Source organism: Eleginops maclovinus, chromosome 21 (assembly GCF_036324505.1).
Source record: "Eleginops maclovinus isolate JMC-PN-2008 ecotype Puerto Natales chromosome 21, JC_Emac_rtc_rv5, whole genome shotgun sequence".
Taxonomy (NCBI): Eukaryota; Metazoa; Chordata; class Actinopteri; order Perciformes; family Eleginopidae; genus Eleginops; species Eleginops maclovinus.
This window is the reverse complement of record NC_086369.1, coordinates 25,001-42,879: the sequence shown is the minus strand read 5'-3', so window position 1 is coordinate 42,879 and position 17,879 is coordinate 25,001. Positions and strand designations below refer to the sequence as shown.

Below are 17,879 nucleotides of genomic sequence, written 5' to 3'. Positions count from 1 at the left end.
TTGGTCGGAGCATTAAATCATCTCACCTGTGAACATTTGTGTACTTCATTCCGGATATTTGGTGGTGTTTACCAAATTTGGAGAAAGCAGAGATGCATGTAGTCCTAAATATGTGCTTTTTTCTTAAACAAAACTACCCAATGAAAAGAATCTTCAGACTTTTTTGACCCATTAACTCTATGGTTCAGTTCCAGTAAAGTTTAGGAAAACTGAAACTGCTTCACTGAGGTTCAGAAAGGAGGGAGTCATGGTTAAAATAAACCAGTTAGACAATGATACTTGGGGTTGAACTCAGCCATTAAACACCAAACCAAGACAAATTTATTCACAAATCTTTATTAACCTCCGAGAAGCGCTAATGTTTTCTAACATCACATGCAGAGACATGGTGTTTGTCAGGGAGGTGAATGTGTGTCTGCAGAAGATAAGAAGACTCCAGAAGGTCGCAGTTATTCCCTCGCTTACACTTTCATTAGTTTTGCATTTGTGGATGAAAAGTGGAATAAATGCATCAGCATGAGGGAGAGAAGATAAGACAGAAAGCCAACTAAACACACTCAGTAACGGCAAGTGATGGGGAGAGACAGAAAGGGAGACGGAAAGACATTAGAGACTGAGAGCGCCGAGGAGGTGAGGAGGAGGAGAGGAGGAGGAGAGATGATGGCCGTACCACTAGGGAAATTATTGACATATGAAATGTGAGAAGAGGGGAGAGGAGAGTAGATGGAGATAGAGGGGAGAAACACAGAGGGAGATTCATGAATAAGAAGGGAAGACAAAGAGAAGCAGGAGGAGGTGAAGAAGAGGAGGAGGCAGATCGGATTGATTGTGCGTTATCATGAAGTGGAGATTTATTCAGTCGTGTTCCCTCATCTTCCTCGACCCCTCGACCTGACTCTCATTAGCATAGAAACCACATTCCCCATGAGCCGATTGGACCAGCAGCAACAAGACCAGGATGTAAAGCAGGAAGTGTGTGTGTGTGTGTGTGTGTGTGTGTGTGTGTGTGTGTGTGTGTGTGTGTGTGTGTGTGTGTGTGTGTGTGTGTGTGTGTGTGTGTGTGTGTGTGTGTGTGTGTGTCTGTGTCTGTGTGTGTGTGTGTGTGTCTGTGTCTGTGTCGGTGTGGGTGTAAGAGGGGGGGGCAGGCAGGTTACACATCATCATAATAAGCTAAAGCATTTCCAATCAGAGCAGGTAATTCTTCCTCCTGATGGCTGGTGTGTGTGTGTGTGGGTGTGTGTGTGTGTGTGTGGTGTTCATTAGTGGAGAGCCATTTGAATGCTCCTACGCACAAATATTTAGAAGAATGTCCAGATTACATCCCGGCCCCCCTGCCCACTCCTGACCTCAGAATACGGATCAGCACCCGGGGCGGCGGCGCTGCAGCACACACTAATTATTCCTGCAGAGCTCTGTGGAAATGGATAATATAGGAGTGTAATCTCCCCCTCTCCACCTCTGATACTCTCCAACCCGTCCAAACAAGGCCCATTCCAAACTACCTCCAATCCACTCAGCAGAATCACCCCTGCTGACTCTGTTGTTAGTGTTGACTCAAGTTAAGGGACCTAAAACTGCTAGGTCAGGCAGAAAGAAGAAGGGGGTCATGGTTGGAAAAACCCCGATATTGACTGTTGGTGGGAGACGAGTCCAACATATACCCGTCCAAACAAGGCCCCATTCCAAACTACCCAAACTTCCACCACGGGAATGACTCATATCGGGATGTTCTGATCTGCAACCTGTGTTGTTAGGGTTGAGTTAGGTTAAGCGACCTACAGCTGCTTGGTTAGGCTGAAGAAAGAAGGGGGTCATGGTTGAAATGAACCAATGTTGACTGTTGGTGGGAGACCAGGACCCAATGACGATCTTCAGGGTCAGACTCGGCCTCTTAATACGCCTGACTTTGTACCTCGTACCTCAGATTGTGCTGCGCTTTAAGAGTTCATGCTTCCTCTACCTTTGCTTTTAAGGGAGTGACAAGCAGTCTAACAGTAGGGCACCACACATGTCCAACATACTGGACCCCCGTCCACACAAGACCCCATTCCAAAAGGACCTCAGATACCGCCACAGAAATAACTCTGTGTTTTCTGATCTGCAACCTGTTTGGTTAAGGTCTGGTTAAATTCAGGACACTACAACTGCTTCATTAAGGTTAAGAAAGATGGGGTTAGGATTTAAATTAACCGAGGACTAGAACGAGGATCTTCAGGGTCCAAATCAGACTCTTCGTTAACCTGATTTTACACCAATCTGAAGGACAGCTGCAGACGTGACTTCTCTTCTCTGCCTTTTAGAAGCCAAAGCAGAGTTTATTTTCAGTAAAGCTGTGCTTGAAATCATCTTATATTTCCCTCACAATTGTCCAATAAACACCCAAAACAAGCTGTCCCGTAACGACTGTAAGGAAGGTTATTCATAATTGGACCCATATTTTCTGATCTTAATTGACTACACATTTGGATTAGGTGAGCGTACCTCCGAACTGTCCGAGCTGAACCGCGTCTGACAGGTTGATTACCTGCTGTCACCACATGACCACTGACCGGCTCCATCCTCTCAACGATCCGGTATTGATCCCTGCCGTTGAATCCTCTCGGGTCATACATGGGAGGCGAGGCAGTTTAGAGGGATTTAAAGACTTCACATGTCAGACATGGACCGTGAAAAGGGGATTCAGGTCTTTAGTCCACTGGTATCAGTAGTGGTGCTACACATGTTCCCGTTTCTCATGGTGGTTCTGGAGCTTACGTGTCACTTTTAGCAACAATCCCTCTCAAGTACAGCCTCACAGAGATGCCTCAGATTAAGAGATTGAAATGATTTACTGATTATATTTGTAATTTCACATGATTATTAAACAGTTCTTTAATAAATCTCCATGTAAAGAAAAGGATGTTAATATTGAAAAATAATAATCTAATGAATCCATTAAATAAAAAAGATGGAAAAAATAAATAACTGATTATATGTTTGTAATAAATGTAATAGTAACCCACCCAGAAATAGACCCTCCTAATAGCCTAAATTCACTTCATTATTTAATCCCCCCCGTTCCTCTCTAAATGATTCTCTGCTCTCGGTTCGTCGCAGACCGTGACCCCCCCACAGAGGTCAGAGACTCGCTACAGACAGGAAACCAGTTTGTCTCAATTAGTCTCCGTCCCACAGAGAGAAACCACTTCCTCTCATCTGAAATCCTCACAATTACCCATAATCCTTTACCCGGGCGAGCGTTTGCCCTCTGCTTTGACCTGCCTCGCAGCGCTGGAAGACTTTTGTTCTGAAATGGAGAAATTTCCCGTTTGAAATAGTTTGTGTGCAGCCGGAGAGTGAAAGCAGAAAGTAAAGTTGGAGCTCAGGTTTTACACCGGGGGGGGGGGGGGGTGTTATTTCAACGTTCCCACCTGCAGCCGGCAGACGCTGATCTGCTCCCACTTCCTGTCTGGAGAGGCAGACTTTACACACTGATCAAGAGTCTCACTCTCACTTTGTTTCACCTGACAGGTGCAGTTAGCTCAGGTAGCTAACCCCAACCCACAGAGCATAGAGACACTCAGGTGTGTGTACAGGGGGGCACACCACAGAAGAAGAATAGTGACTCTCTTAACTTACCTGCAAGTTTGCCAAGCTGAAACCATAGCATTTGTTCCGGTCACTCAACTCGTCCTTCATAATAAACGAGGAAAAGCTCAATAAATATTGTGCTTCGCTTGTTTGTTTGTTCTCCATAATATAAGAGAGATATATTGTAGAATAATGGTTGGTTTAACAGTTTAAATATGTACTTAAACAGGGTTAACGTGTGGTGTAACAGCAGGAGGTTTATCGGGAGGGATACCAGGATTAATGCTGGTTTTTCACTCTGTTTTTGGTCTCCTCCGTCACCAGGGGGACATATCCATCTCTTTGGCTGCTAAATACTACGCTATGATCCCTAGCTGGTTTCTAAATATGTCTGGAAACTCTGTTGTGTGTTAGCATGTGTGTTAAAGTGTGTGTTTCCTTTGTCTCTGCAGCGGGCGCGGGGAGCAAGGTGGGCTGGGCGTTCGGTCTCGGCCTGGAGAGACTGGCCATGGTCCTCTACAACATCCCCGACATCCGGCTGTTCTGGAGTCAGGACGACCGGTTCCTCCGACAGTTCAGGGTGTCGGACATCCAGCAGCCAATCTGCTTCCAGGTAACACACACCTGTCACACACCTGTCTAGATCAGACCATGGTTAGAGAGAGAGAGAGAGAGAGAAAGAGATTTGATTTTTCAAACCACTTTTATTCTCCAATAAATTAAACACACCACATCAGAACAAAAATCTATTCAAGCCAACTTCAGTTCAGGAATTGTCTGAAAACCAGCTCATCATTCTCCAGTGAAACCAAAGCATTGTTAAAGCTCCACATGTTTTGAAACTCCCCCACATTTTCTGTCAGATGAAAATAACTGAAATCAGTTTTGACCCTCGCTCTCACCATGCATTTAAAGATCAGCACAGCATCACAGGCCATCGAGTCCCCAACTTTATTTCTCCTGCTGAGGTAGAGGGCCATTTTGGCCTGGCCCAACAAAAAATTCAGGAGCTGACATTTCACCTTTTGTCTCTGGGTGTACCTGTAACCAAGGATAAACACTTGGGGGGAAAAACCTCACCAAACAAAACAAACATCTGGGTCAGTAACTGAAAGAGACAAAGGAGTCGATCACATTCTGAGAAACAGTGGAAGATGGTTTCCCTTTGGTCACAGAACGGACAGGTGTCAGAAACAGCCGGGTTGATCACTGAAACAAAGGCATTGACAGCAACCGTGCAGAATCCTCCACTGTAGATCCCCCAGCCTCTTTGTCAGCGGGGGCTTGTAAAGCGCTCTCCACTCAGGCCTCTGAGTCTCAGTCAGGGCCAGGTGGGCTCTCCACCGGGTGTCCACTCGGCCCTGCAGTCTGCTCTGGTTTAACACTTTGGTCATTAAAGAATACATCCTTTTGTTGGACATGGTGCTAAACTTAAAATCAGTGACATTATTAAACCTTAACAGAAACTATCACATGTGACGTCAGGAACACAAAGTATCTCTGGAAAAGAGTCATCTTCGTTTGGTTCAGTAAGTCCGTTACAGAAAGCAACAGCCAGTGCCAGTTCTGGGTCGCTGAGCTGCTGTTTCCAACCACTCAGCAGGAGGCCGGTCACTCGGACTGACCTGATGCCCAAACGTGCCGCCAGGCCCGCAGCATTGTCCAGGCGAGGGCCACACACCTCCAGCACATGTCCCAGTGTGAGGATCTTCTCTTCACAGAGTCTCTGCTGTAGAGAAGGCCCTATTCCACACAGAAAACGAGTCCCGTGGACCACCGGCTCTTTGAGGAGCCAGAATAAAGAGGCACAGTTCTCCGTTCTCTCTTTCCGGAAAAGCCCCCACACCTTGAAAAGTCCCTTGTAGAAGCATGAGAGGTTGTTCAAGTGTACTCCTTTAATGTCCATTAGGAACAGTGACTCAGCCAGGCCCAGCCCTCCACAGCGCTCCAGTACAGCATCAGCCACGGGTCTCCATACCAGGTCAGCAGGTCCAGTCAGGAACCTCTGGACGAAACGGAGCCTGAACGCAGCCCCTCTGCTTGCCATGTGAACCAGTCCATGTCCCCCTTCTTCCTTTGGCAGGAAAAGGACACTCTGCGGGACCCAGTGCATGCGGTCCCAGAAGAAATCTACCATTAGCGCCTGCACCCTGGACAGCAGGTTTACAGGCGGGTCTGAACATGCCAACCGGTGAGCCAGCATGGAGGACACAAGGTTGTTCAAAATCAAAATACGCCCCTTAAAAGAAAGTTTTGGAAGGATCCACTTCCACTTCTTTAATCGGCCTTCCACCTTTTCCACGAGCCCGTCCCAGTTTTGTAAAGAAAAGTTCTCGTCACAGAGATAAACACCCAGGTACTTCAACCCTCCCCTCTTCCAAACTAGGCCCCCAGGTAAAACTAGACCATTAAAGTGGCCTGCCCCTACTGCTAAGGCCTCACTCTTCCCCCAGTTTACCCTAGCAGAAGACAAACACACCTACAGTATCTGTTAGAGCATTGATATCCTGTTGAGTTTTTACAATGACCATTACATCGTCTGCATACGCAGACAATTTAAGAACGTGATCGCAGCCAGGAAAAGTAGTTTGGACCTTAGGTTGTGTAGGAGAGGCTCTATGGCCAGGGAGTACAGCATCCCAGACAAAGAGCAGCCCTGTCTGACTCCTCTCTCGGCTTTAAAAGGAGCACATAAACTACCGTTAATCTTCAGTACACTCTCAATGTCCCTGTACAAGACCTGGATCTTGGCTATCAGACCAGAGCTGAACCCAAAAGCCTCCAGCGTCTGCCACAAGTACTGGTGCTCAACTCGGTCAAAAGCCTTTTCTTGGTCCAGAGAAATCAGACCAAGCTTACAGCCCAATGAACTGGAGAGGTCCAAAACATCTCGAATCAGAGTAACGTTGTCAGTTATCACCCTGCTGGGTACACAGTATGTCTGGTCTACATGAATGACATGCTCCATCACTCTCCTCAGCCTCGTCGCCAACACTTTGGAGAGCAGTTTGTAGTCGGTACAGAGAAGGGATACAGGACGCCAGTTCCCAAGCTCCTGCAGGTCTCCTTTCTTGGGGAGGAGAGTGAGCACCGCCCTCCTGCAGCTCAGAGGTAACCTCCCCTTACTGAGACTGTCCCTGAGGACACCCAGCAGGTCATCACCCATGACAGGCCAGAAAACCTTATAGAAGTCTGCAGGCAGGCCGTCTATGCCAGGAGCCTTCCCACTCTGCATGCTCTGCAGGGCCTCCTGCAGCTCCTGGGCAGAGAGCTCAGCTTCCAGGTCTGCGCTGTCCCCCTCAGGGACCTTAGGAAGGCCCTCAAAGAAGGACAGCGCCGCCTCTGGTTCTGCACGGTAATCTGACCTGTAGAGCTCTTTATAGAACCTGACAGCACACTGCTGAATGTCGGCCGACTCCTGAAGCAGCTGCCCAGTGTCTGACCGCAGGGAGTGCATCAGCCTCCTCTGACCGTTCCTGCGCTCGAGACCGAAGACAAAGTGAGAGGGAGCATCCATTTTCACGATGTTCTGAAACCGGGATCTGACCAGAGCACCCTGAGCAGGAAACCCCAGCAGGTCGGACAGAGCTGCATTTCTACTTTTGAAAACCTCAACATGTTCTCGCTCTCCTGTGGAGTCTGCCAATCCCTGCAGCTCCACCACTTCCCTCTCCAGAGCCCTCAGAGATCTAGCCATGTCCTTGGTGACATTGAGAGTGTACTGCAGGCAAAGCTGTCTGATTTGGACTTTCCCCACATCCCACCACTGCTGAAGACTACTGTACTCACTCTTACAATTACGGTAGTTTTGCCAAAACAATGTGAAGACTGTTTTAAAATGATTATCAGCCAACAGAGAAACATTGAAGTGCCAATACGCACTATTGCACTTCACATAATTAATAAGAACTGAAACCTGAACAAGGGAATGGTCAGAGAACCCAACAGGACTGATGGAGCAGCTCCTGCTTGTGTTCATGTGGTGGTTAAAGCAGTACACTCGGTCCAGTCTGGCTAGAGACAACAGATGGTCCCTACAGTGCACCCAGGTGTACTGCCGCTGGCCCGGGTAAAGATGCCTCCAAATGTCACACAGCTCGAAGACTCTGTGATCCTCATTAAAGCACTCCTAGAGGCAGCATGCGGTTCCCAGTGGTTCCTGTCCAGCACAGGGTTTTCTGTGCAGTTAAAGTCCCCCCCCAGGAACAGATACTCCTCACTACTGCAGGTGCTAAGGGCATGCTTCAACTGCTCAAAAAATAAAAGCCTTTCAGAGCCCACACTGGGAGCATAAATATTAATGAAACATATTTTGACCTTCTCGAAAACAGCATTTAGTTTCAACAAGTGACCTGGAATGACGTCCTCAACAGTGCAGGAAAAGGGTGTGAAACCTCTGGCAAAGAGAATAGCAACCCCTCCACTACTGCTGCATTTATGGCTGAAGAAGCCCTCCCCACTCCATGCCCTCCTCTCATTGTCAGCAGTGCTGTGAGTCTCCTGGCATCCCCTCGAGCACCGTTAATATTCAGAGAGCCCAGCTTTATGTCACCCATAATGAAGGTATAGCTGCATCCTAACCAAGTCAAAACGATAACTGAAGAAAAGGAAAGGAGAGAAAAGACGAACAACATGTACTTAATCATGACTTCCAGCAGTTTCTTCTCGTATCTTCAACAGTATTTTCCTCAGCCTGTAGATCTCCTGTTCGCTGAAAGTAAGCTGCCCAAGGCCTGCTGTGCGCCGCATGAGAGCCCTAGCAGAGTCACGAAACATCAGCTGATCAACAAAAGAATCCTGCACCCTTACCGCCTTCCTCCCTTTAGTATCCTTCAGGAAGCCTCTGATCCTCTGGAAGGAATACTCCTCACCCCTGTCTACCTGCATACTTTCACTGAAAGCCTCCCTGTCACTGTCACTGTCCTCCGAGTCCTCCGAGAGTCCCTCTGGCTGAGAGGAACACAGCGACTCTGTCTGTTTTTTGTTTGGGCCCCGTTGTTGTTGCACACCTCTGCACTTTTTCTTTTAACCGGTAATTTGAGCAACTCCTCATCCATGATGACTTCCTCCAAAACAGATTCAGCCACCCTGGCAGCGGTGTGCCCACTGTCCCCGAGTGAGTTACTGAGTGAAGCGACAGCCGGCCCCGCCCCCTCCGCAGCGTTCCCAGCCCCCACCACAGCGACGGGAGCAGCGACAGGCGCCTCCGCCACCGCCACAACGACAGGCGCCTCCGCTACCGCCCCAACGACAGGCGCACCCGCCACCGGAGCAGCCGCAGCCGGACCCGAGAGGCTGCGGTAGCAGCCGCCTGGCAAACAAATCACCAGTGCCACCAAACAAACCCACCAAACAAACCCACCAAACAAACCCACCAAACAAACCCACCAAACAAACCCACCAAACAAACCCACCAAACAAACCCACCAAACAAACCCACCAAACAAACCCACCTAAATTCGGTGACGTGATGCACAAAGTTATACACAATCACCCAGTGAAAGAAAGAAATGTTTAAAAGTGAGAGAGAGAGAGATGCTGGTTTTAGTCTTAGTTCAGCACCATCAGTGCGGTGGACAGCTCCCGTGTATGTGTTTGTGTGTGTACTGACACACACACACCCTGTTTACCGAGGGTCACAGGTCGTTACCCGTGGTTGTGGAGGGTTTAAGGGAGAGGTGCAGAGTCTCTGCCCAGGAGAGGAGCTCTGACCCTGGGCAGCAGATGAGCCGTGCTCCTCTGATCCTCTGGAGGAAAACAGAGCATCAATAACTCCAGCAGCCGCCTCCTCCCTCTCTCCCCTTCCTACCCTTCTTTCCTTCCTCCTTCCCTTCCTTGTTTTTTCTAGCCTTAGTCTCTGAACGCATTTTCCTTACCTTTCCTCCCTCTCTCTCTGAGTCCACTTTCAGAGCCCTCCTCCTCCTGCTCCTCCTCATCTTCCTCATCCTCCTCCTGCTCCTCCTCCTCCTCGCCTTACTTAATGTTCTTCATTAGAGAGACGAGAGGAGACACACACACCTTAAGCAGGGAAACGCACGCACGCACGCACGCACACTGCTGGATCTACAGGGAACCACATTAGACTAGAAAGGAAACAAGGAGAGGAACTTTGAAGGAAGTAGTGAACGATGTACATTTCATCAAAACAAAGTGGAGGAAGTGTGTTAGGGACTATTTCCAGCCGCGGATGCATCAAGGTTTGGTGCTTTTAGAGCAGGGGGGTCAAACTCAATTTCATCGCGCGCCACATCAGCATTATGGTTGCACTCAAAGGGCCGGTTTTCACTTTAAGACCATATCAATATAATATGTAGTACAGAATAATGTGTTATATGACATCATTGCCTCTGCTTTGGATAATTATTGGTTCTGGTAATAACTACATCTGAAAGCAGAAGTCTAGAGAAAATATGCAACCACTACAACACCTGTACAGTTTATTTAGAGAATGAGTTTGTAGCATCAACACAAAGTTGTGCACTGACATACAGTGCACGTAGACCCAGAGATACTGTGGGGGCACACTGTATTTCTCTGTCTGTTAAATAAATCCCATTAATTTATCAGATTAATTAGCCTTACTATTTTAGATCAAGCACTATTTAAGGATTTATCATTTGAAATTTGCAATATTTGAATAGTCTGAAAGCCAAGACTTTGAACCCCCCCGTTCCAGACCCTGGTGTGTATCACCTGTCACTCGTTGTCAGGGATGGGGAGGGGGGGTGAGGAGGAGCAGAGAGGAGACGGTGATGGCGGGAGTGATCGTCTGAATATAGAGAAAGCAATTCTATGAGCTGCAACTCAAGACCTCACATCTTTCTCAAATCACAGAAGTGGAAGTAACCGTAACGCACGTTCATTCAAAACATGAATCCATGTGTCTCTGAAAGAGCCGTAGCGACACCGGACTCTAACAGAGCGGGTCGTTCTGTGAGGAGCAGCCGTCTGTCAGTTCTGGTTCTGGTTCTTGTCTGGGTTGCTGAAGCAGACTTTGCTCCGTGTTTGGTGTCTCTGTGTCGCTGTTGCTCTGTCACTCACTGCTTCACTCGACACAGGCTGAAGTCGCTTCAGTGCGCATGTCACAAAACAGAGGAATTGTGGGACATTTTGTGGGACAGTTTATGGGCAACGAGCTTCTGTAAAGCGGAGTGTAGCCGTATAATGAACCTTAGATTCTCTGGAAACTCTCGCGGGCCACATAAAATGAGTTCACGGGCCGGATTTGGCCCACGGGCCATGAGTTTGACACATATGTTTTAGGGAGTATTGATATGTCTCAGAGGGAGAACTCACGCATTGGATTTTGAAGATCCAAACATTTCTTTGGTCTCATGTTTCAGGGAGAGAAAGTGACTCCAGGTCTGGTGTCTTTCTCGCCTTCCCTAGCTGCGTTTTCTCCTCAGATGTGTCTTTCATGATAAATAATAGTTGTTGTTGTTGTTGTTGTTTGTGTTCCTGCAGCCGCTCAGTAGGTACCCCCCCCTGCACAACGACATCTCCTTCTGGCTGCCGGAGACCCCCAGCTTCCACCAGAACGACTTCTACGAGATGGTACGCTCCATCGGGGGGGATCTGGTGGAGAGGGTCAGCCTACTGGACGAGTTCACACACCCCAAGTAAGAACACACGTGTGTGTGTGTGTGTGTGTGTGTGTGTGTGTGTGTGTGTGTATGTGTATGTGTATGTGTATGTGTATGTGTGTGTGTGTGTGTGTGTGTGTGTGTGTGTGTGTGTGTGTTGATAAAGGGCATCAGTGGGAGGTTTCTACTATGAGGGGCCGTGTAGGCTAAAATTCAAACTCACCTCACACACACACACACACACACACACACACACACTAACACACACACACACTAACACACACACACACACACACACACACACTACTGAAAATTAAACCTCACACACACACACACACTACTGAAAATTCAACCTCATGCAGAGATCCCTCTTGTGTCGCTAGATGGCTCACAGAAATGTGTCCCCTCTCGCCGTCGCCCCAAGAGCCTCTGGGTAATCTAGTGTAATTGAGCATAGAGGTTATGGTGGCAAACACAAAAACACACAAACACACACACACACACACACACACACACACACACACACACACACATTCTTCCTCTCTCAGTAACATGATGAAACAGCACCTGTGCTCTCAGAGATCTTCTGTGTCCTCCTGACCTGCAGACCCTCAGAGTTCTGTCACCATGCCATTAAAGAGTGTGTGTGTGTGTGGGTCTGTAGCCTCTCTTTCAGTCAGCAGCCAAATGCTTTATTTATCTCTCCGGGAACACACTCTGGAGGAAACTCACTGAGCGCACACACACACACACACACACAAAGCTTCGTTATTGTTATTCAAACCCAGTCTGCTCTGATTGGTTAGCTGGCGGGCAGTGTTGTGATTGGTCAACCAGATTGAGATGTCCCGCCCCTTAGCCTATCACAAACACTGTGCTGTAGCGCTAACCAATAGGAGCGCCAGTGTTCCATTGTGATGTCACTTTGTTCCGGAGATTTCAGGAGAATATCCCGCTAAATGTGCAGAAATATAAACCTTGATAAAACCACAAATATTTCTGTAAGACTAGACTTCCTCCTCTTCTCCTTCATCCTCTTCCTCTTCCTCCTCCTCCTCCCCTGGACGTCTGATCTCTGACCCTCTGAGAGGTCGACACAGAATCTGTTTGTGTTGCAGTCAGAGGTCAGAGGTCGTCCCTCTCTGGTCACATTCAGAGTGACACATCAAACACTGACCTTTACTGTGTGTGTGTGTGTGTGTGTGTCTGTGTGTTTCTGTCTGTGTGTGTGTGTGTGTCTGTGTGTTTCTGTCTGTGTGTGTGTGTGTGTCTGTGTGTTTCTGTCTGTGTGTGTGTGTGTGTGTGTGTGTGTGTGTGTGTTTCTTTGTGTGTGTTTCTGTGTGTGTGTGTGGGTCTGTGTGTGTCTGTGTGTGTGTGTGTGGGTCTGTGTGTGGGTCTGCGTGTGTCTGTGTGGGTCTGTATGTGTGTGTGTCTGGGTCTGTGCGTGTGTGTGTGGGTGGGTCTGTGTGTGTGTGGGTCTGCGTGTGTCTGTGTGGGTCTGTCTGTGTGTGTGTGTGTGTGTGTGTGTGTGTGTGTACTCTAGGTGTAAATCATTGAGATGAATCCCTCTTTAAAAATAAATATTTAAGGAGGATCACGTGACCAACAACCGTGATGGACGCTGAAGACTAGAGCTCCTCACGAACCTCCACTTTTTGCTAAATGATCAGGTCTTTTTATTACATCAGCGGTTGAAAGTGTTTTAACTACCACCACGTCAGTAAAAAATGCAACGATCAGCGAAGAAAGCGGCATCTATATCGTCTAAATTAGCAGCAGCGAAAGAAAGATCAGCGAACACGGCTAACGACAACGCGGAGCTAAACATGGAAGCCATCATTGCTCAGGTCCTGCAGCAGCAACAGGGTATGCTCGAATCGGTTGTCCAAAATGCAGTGAAAGGAGCATTACAAGAAATTAACACCTCTTTGCAATATATCAGAACTGAACTCGAGAGACAAGACTCCACTGTGCAGGATCTTAAGCAACAAGTTGATGACACTAAGAGAAAAAATAGGGAGATCAACACATCTGTCAAAGCCTGTGTTAGCGGCCAGAAAGAACTTGAGCAGAAGCTAGCTGAGTTGGAAGACCGGTCTCGTCGCAATAATATTCGCATCACAGGGCTCGAGGAGGGTCGAGAGGCAAACGATCCCATCGGATTCCTGCAACAACAGCTACCCGTGTGGATACCCACTCTACAAAACAGACCCATCATTGAACTGGAGAGGGCACATCGAATTTATGCGAAAGGAAAGGGGAGAAACTCGGGGTCTCGCACCATGATTTTCAAATGCCTGAGATACCAAGATCGACAAACAATTCTCAACGGGGCAAGAGAGGCACAGAAAACCGGGCCAATTAAGGACAATACAACGGCAACGATCCGCTTTAAAGCAGACTACAGTGCGTACACCATGCAGAGACGTCAACAGTTTGTGAGGGTACAAAGTAAGCTATATGCGAAAGGGATCGCAAACTTCCTCATCTATCCTGCCACATTAAAAGTGACCCATAAAAGACAACAGCTATTATTCGAGACGGCCAGAGAAGCTGAAGACTTCTGTGTAGACTTGGGCGAGGAGGACTACGCAAAAGACTCAGACACGCAGGAGCAACCGTGCCCGGATCAGCTGCCGAGTGTGAGCAGACGCCCGGAGGGAGAGACTACCTCATCGGAGATGCTGCAAGAAGATCCGTAGGCCTACGAAACTCGACCACACTCACCTAATGTGGGATGAGAACTGAACGATTGTGGTGTGGTGTAGTGATTGGAGAGGATATGTAAGTACAGACGCAATAGTAACGTTCCGAGCTGAATGGACAAAATGACAAGTAAACGGTGATCATCAGGCTATGCTTTAATATGGCTGCAGACTTTATTCACTTCAGTTACTCCCCGTAGAGGGCTTAACCCTGTTCTGTAAATGTTAGATCTAGGCTACTTTTGCAACTTAAATAGCCTAAAATGTTACCTACTGTAACTGCTTGTTTAATGTGTGGAAACCACAAGACCTGTGGATATATTTTTTTCTTCTTTCTGTTACGTGGTGGAGTGGGGGGGGGGGGGGGGGGGGGCTGGGAATAGCGTTAACTGCGTTTGATGTGGCCACGTATCTTATTCTTGTATGGGGGGTGTTGCGGTCTCGGGGGGAAAGGGGGATTTTATATTTTATGTTTTTGTCACACCTTGCTTATTTTTCTAGCTATACAGTCTGGCATTAAAGTCCTTTTAGTAGAAAAGTCAGATAGAGTACATGTCAATCTACAGCACCATTTGGAAAATGGCTGAACTTTCTGTTATGTCAGTTAATATTAGAGGTCTCAATAGCCCAGTCAAACGTCTCAAGTTTTTGGATCTTCTAAAGAGAAAGCGTATAGACGTAGCGCTCATACAAGAAACACACCTGCGCCAGAAAGATGTGAAGCGTCTACAAAATCAATATTACAAAGTAGTGGCTTCATCTAGTGATAATACTAAGACCAAGGGCTCCACTATACTTATATCAAGGAAATGCGGCCTTACCATAGATAAATGTAGCAAAGACACCACTGGAAGAACATCTTATGTTCCACCATAGGTGATAGGAAAACTGCTTTTGTGTCTGTATATGCACCAGCCATATTTGATGACACTTTTTCCCCAAGATTAACTAATGAGCTGCTTGCGCTCTCAGTTAGTGAATATTCTTTAATTATAGGAGGAGATATGAATGCAGTGCTGGATTTAAAACAAGACAGATCAGGTGTTACCTACACGAAAGCTCAACAACAGGTGTCAGAGATGTTTGAAACATCATTGGACAGTCTGCACTTGACAGACATTTGGAGACTTCATAACCCAACTAGCAAAGACTACACATTCTTCTCCACGCGTCACCTAACACATTCTGGCATAGATTACATGCTATGCTCTACTGAACTGAGACCAATGCTTCCATCTATAGTTATGGAACCAGCCATTTTATCTGATCACAATCCAATAATATCAACGTTTAACTGTAATAGTTCAAGGGAAAAATCTAGAAGATGGCAATTTAATACATCCCTTCTTCAGAATTCAGAATTCGACAGAGTTCAAAGCAAAAATAGCCGAATTTCTAGAAATTAATACAGCTTCAACTACAGACCCATCATATGTATGGCAAGCACAAAGGGGTTTATTAGGGATTTTACATCCTCCTTTTCAGCCCATTTAAAAAGGAAAAGACAAGAAAGGATTAAAGAATTGGAGGAACAGTGTCAATCATTGGAGCACAAACTTAAAAACACATGTTGTAGAACAATGCATAATGCCCTCTTAACAAACCGAGCAGAACTAAATGATTTACTGAGAAGAAGAGCTGAATTTTTAATGCATAGAGTAAGACAAAACTATTATTCCAATGGCTGCAAACCAAGTAAACTACTTGCTCTTAAGCTAAAACAAAATGAATCCAGGGCCTCAATTAATAGCATATTCACGGAGAACGGCATATCAACAAACTACCAGGATATTAACACCACCTTCAAGTCCTTTTATTCAGAATTGTACCGGTGCCCAACCGATTCCAACACAGCGCAGGGTCAAGAATTTCTTAAAAATCTGGAACTACCTTGTCTAAGTCCAGATGAGGCCGAAGAACTGGGCCAACCAATCTTACTAGAGGAACTTAAAACTGCCTTGAAGGATGCTAAGAAGCGCAAAACTCCAGGTTTAGACGGAATCCCATCAGAACTATTATTGCAATACTTTGACATACTTGGACCTACAATTCTACAAGCTTTAACATCAGCTATGGAGAGAGGCGCTTTTCTCCAGCAAGCAAATACTGCACTAATATCAGTCTTACCCCAAAAAAGGCAAAGATCCGAAACATTGTGAGAATTACAGACCTATAAGCCTACTGGGGACGGATATTAAGCTGTTTTCCAAGGTGCTGGCACTGCGCTTGGAGCGTGTCATTGAGAAGTTAGTTCATCCCGACCAAACTGGCTTCATACCCAACCGCCATGCAGCAGACAACATACGCAGACTGTTGCACATAATTAATGAAGCTAAAAACCTCACAACTCCTTCAGCAGTTTTATCTCTAGACGCTTTCAAAGCATTCGACCGCCTGTCGTGGAATTATTTATGGCAAGTACTGGAGAAAACTTGGTCTTGGATCAAAATTCATAGACATGGTGCGCACTTTATATGCAAACCCAACTGCTATTGTTTCAACCAATGGTCTACACTCACTGCCCTTTCATATCGAACGTGGCTCCCGACAGGGATGCCCACTGTCACCCCTCCTATTTGCACTTTCCCTGGAACCATTGGCCCAAACTATAAGACAAAACAAAGTCTGCAATTACCCACTCAAATCATGTGACAACTCAATATCCTTATTTGCCGATGACATCCTACTGTTTATATCCGACCTTGAGGACTCCATACCTAAAATTCTACAAATCTTCAGCACATTTGGGTCAATCTCTGGCTACAAAATCAATTGGGAAAAATCTAATATGCTTAACTAAACAACGTACCAGTTAATGGGCCAGTTAATCACCCAATTCCATTACAAAACAAAATCACCTGGGTGTCAGAATTCATACTTCTATGAATAAAATTGTCCAAGACAACTATGAGACTATGTTAAACAATGTGCAGAGAGATTTGAAAGACTGGGCTGCACTACCAGCATCATTCAGATCCAGGGTAGCGGTGGTTAAAATGAATATTCTGCCCCGTGTTCATTTTTTGAGCGCAATGATCCCTCTAGCACCACCTGGAAAATACTGGAAAAGACTTGACTCACTTATCAGACAATACATCTGGAACAATAAACAACCCAGACTGACATTTTTAACTTTGCAACGCACCACAAGTAATGGAGGAGTAGCTCTTCCCAACTTTAAAATATACAATCTGGCCTTTCAGTTACGTGCTCTTAAGATATGGATGGACCCCTTAGCCACTGTTCCTTGGAAAGATATAGAAAAACAACTTATTCATCCTGTAAGAATAGAGGACTTAGCCTTTGCATGTGCTAGTAGGAAAAAATGTTCTTTAAGCTATGGCCCCATCATCACAAACACAATATCCAATCTTAGACATGCAGAGGGAATTTTGGGCCACACAAATAAATGGCATAATACACCTTTATGGCACAACTCTCACTTAGTCTGGTAATAAACCCTTTACATGTAAACCCTGGAGTGAGAGGGGTGTGTATACATTGGACCATATTGTTGATGAAAAAGGTTTGTTGAGCTTTGAAGAACTTAAAACCAAATTTGATCCCTAGAACAACCTTCTATGTGTATTTATGCATACGATCAGCCCTGAGAAGTCAGGATATGGGAACCTCACCTGATACACACCCCATTTGGAAGTTATTTTTTTACTTTCCAGTAAAGAGAGTGGCATCTACCGTCTATAAGACAATGATGGAGGCAATTACAGGGAAACTTCCAATAATTCAAATATGGGAACGAGATTTAAACATTGAAAACGACATGATTGACTGGGAAGCAGTGTGGGATAACATTTTCATTGCTCTAAAAACCCAAACCACCAACAGATTCACTTTAACATCTGTCATAGGACATACTGGACTCCTCAGAAAAGGTACATTACAAAAGTCATTCCAAGTCCCCACTGCACTTTCTGGTAAACCAGAACAAAATGGGACCTTTCTACACATGGTCTGGGAGTGTGAAGAAGTACAGGAATTTTGGCACAAAATAGCAGAGACT

The 17,879-nt window shown here is 46.3% G+C and overlaps 1 protein-coding gene across 2 annotated transcripts in view; it reads left to right on the top strand.

Annotated features, from left to right (window-relative positions):
• fars2 (phenylalanyl-tRNA synthetase 2, mitochondrial) overlaps positions 1-17,879 on the top strand; it is a 64,413-nt gene that overhangs the window by 29,312 nt on the left and 17,222 nt on the right. For both annotated transcript variants that reach the window (XM_063912572.1, XM_063912571.1), the window contains exons 9-10: positions 4,023-4,183; positions 11,035-11,189. In XM_063912572.1, the coding sequence (XP_063768642.1) occupies positions 4,023-4,183; positions 11,035-11,189 (316 nt within the window). The remainder of the gene's footprint in view (positions 1-4,022; positions 4,184-11,034; positions 11,190-17,879) is intronic.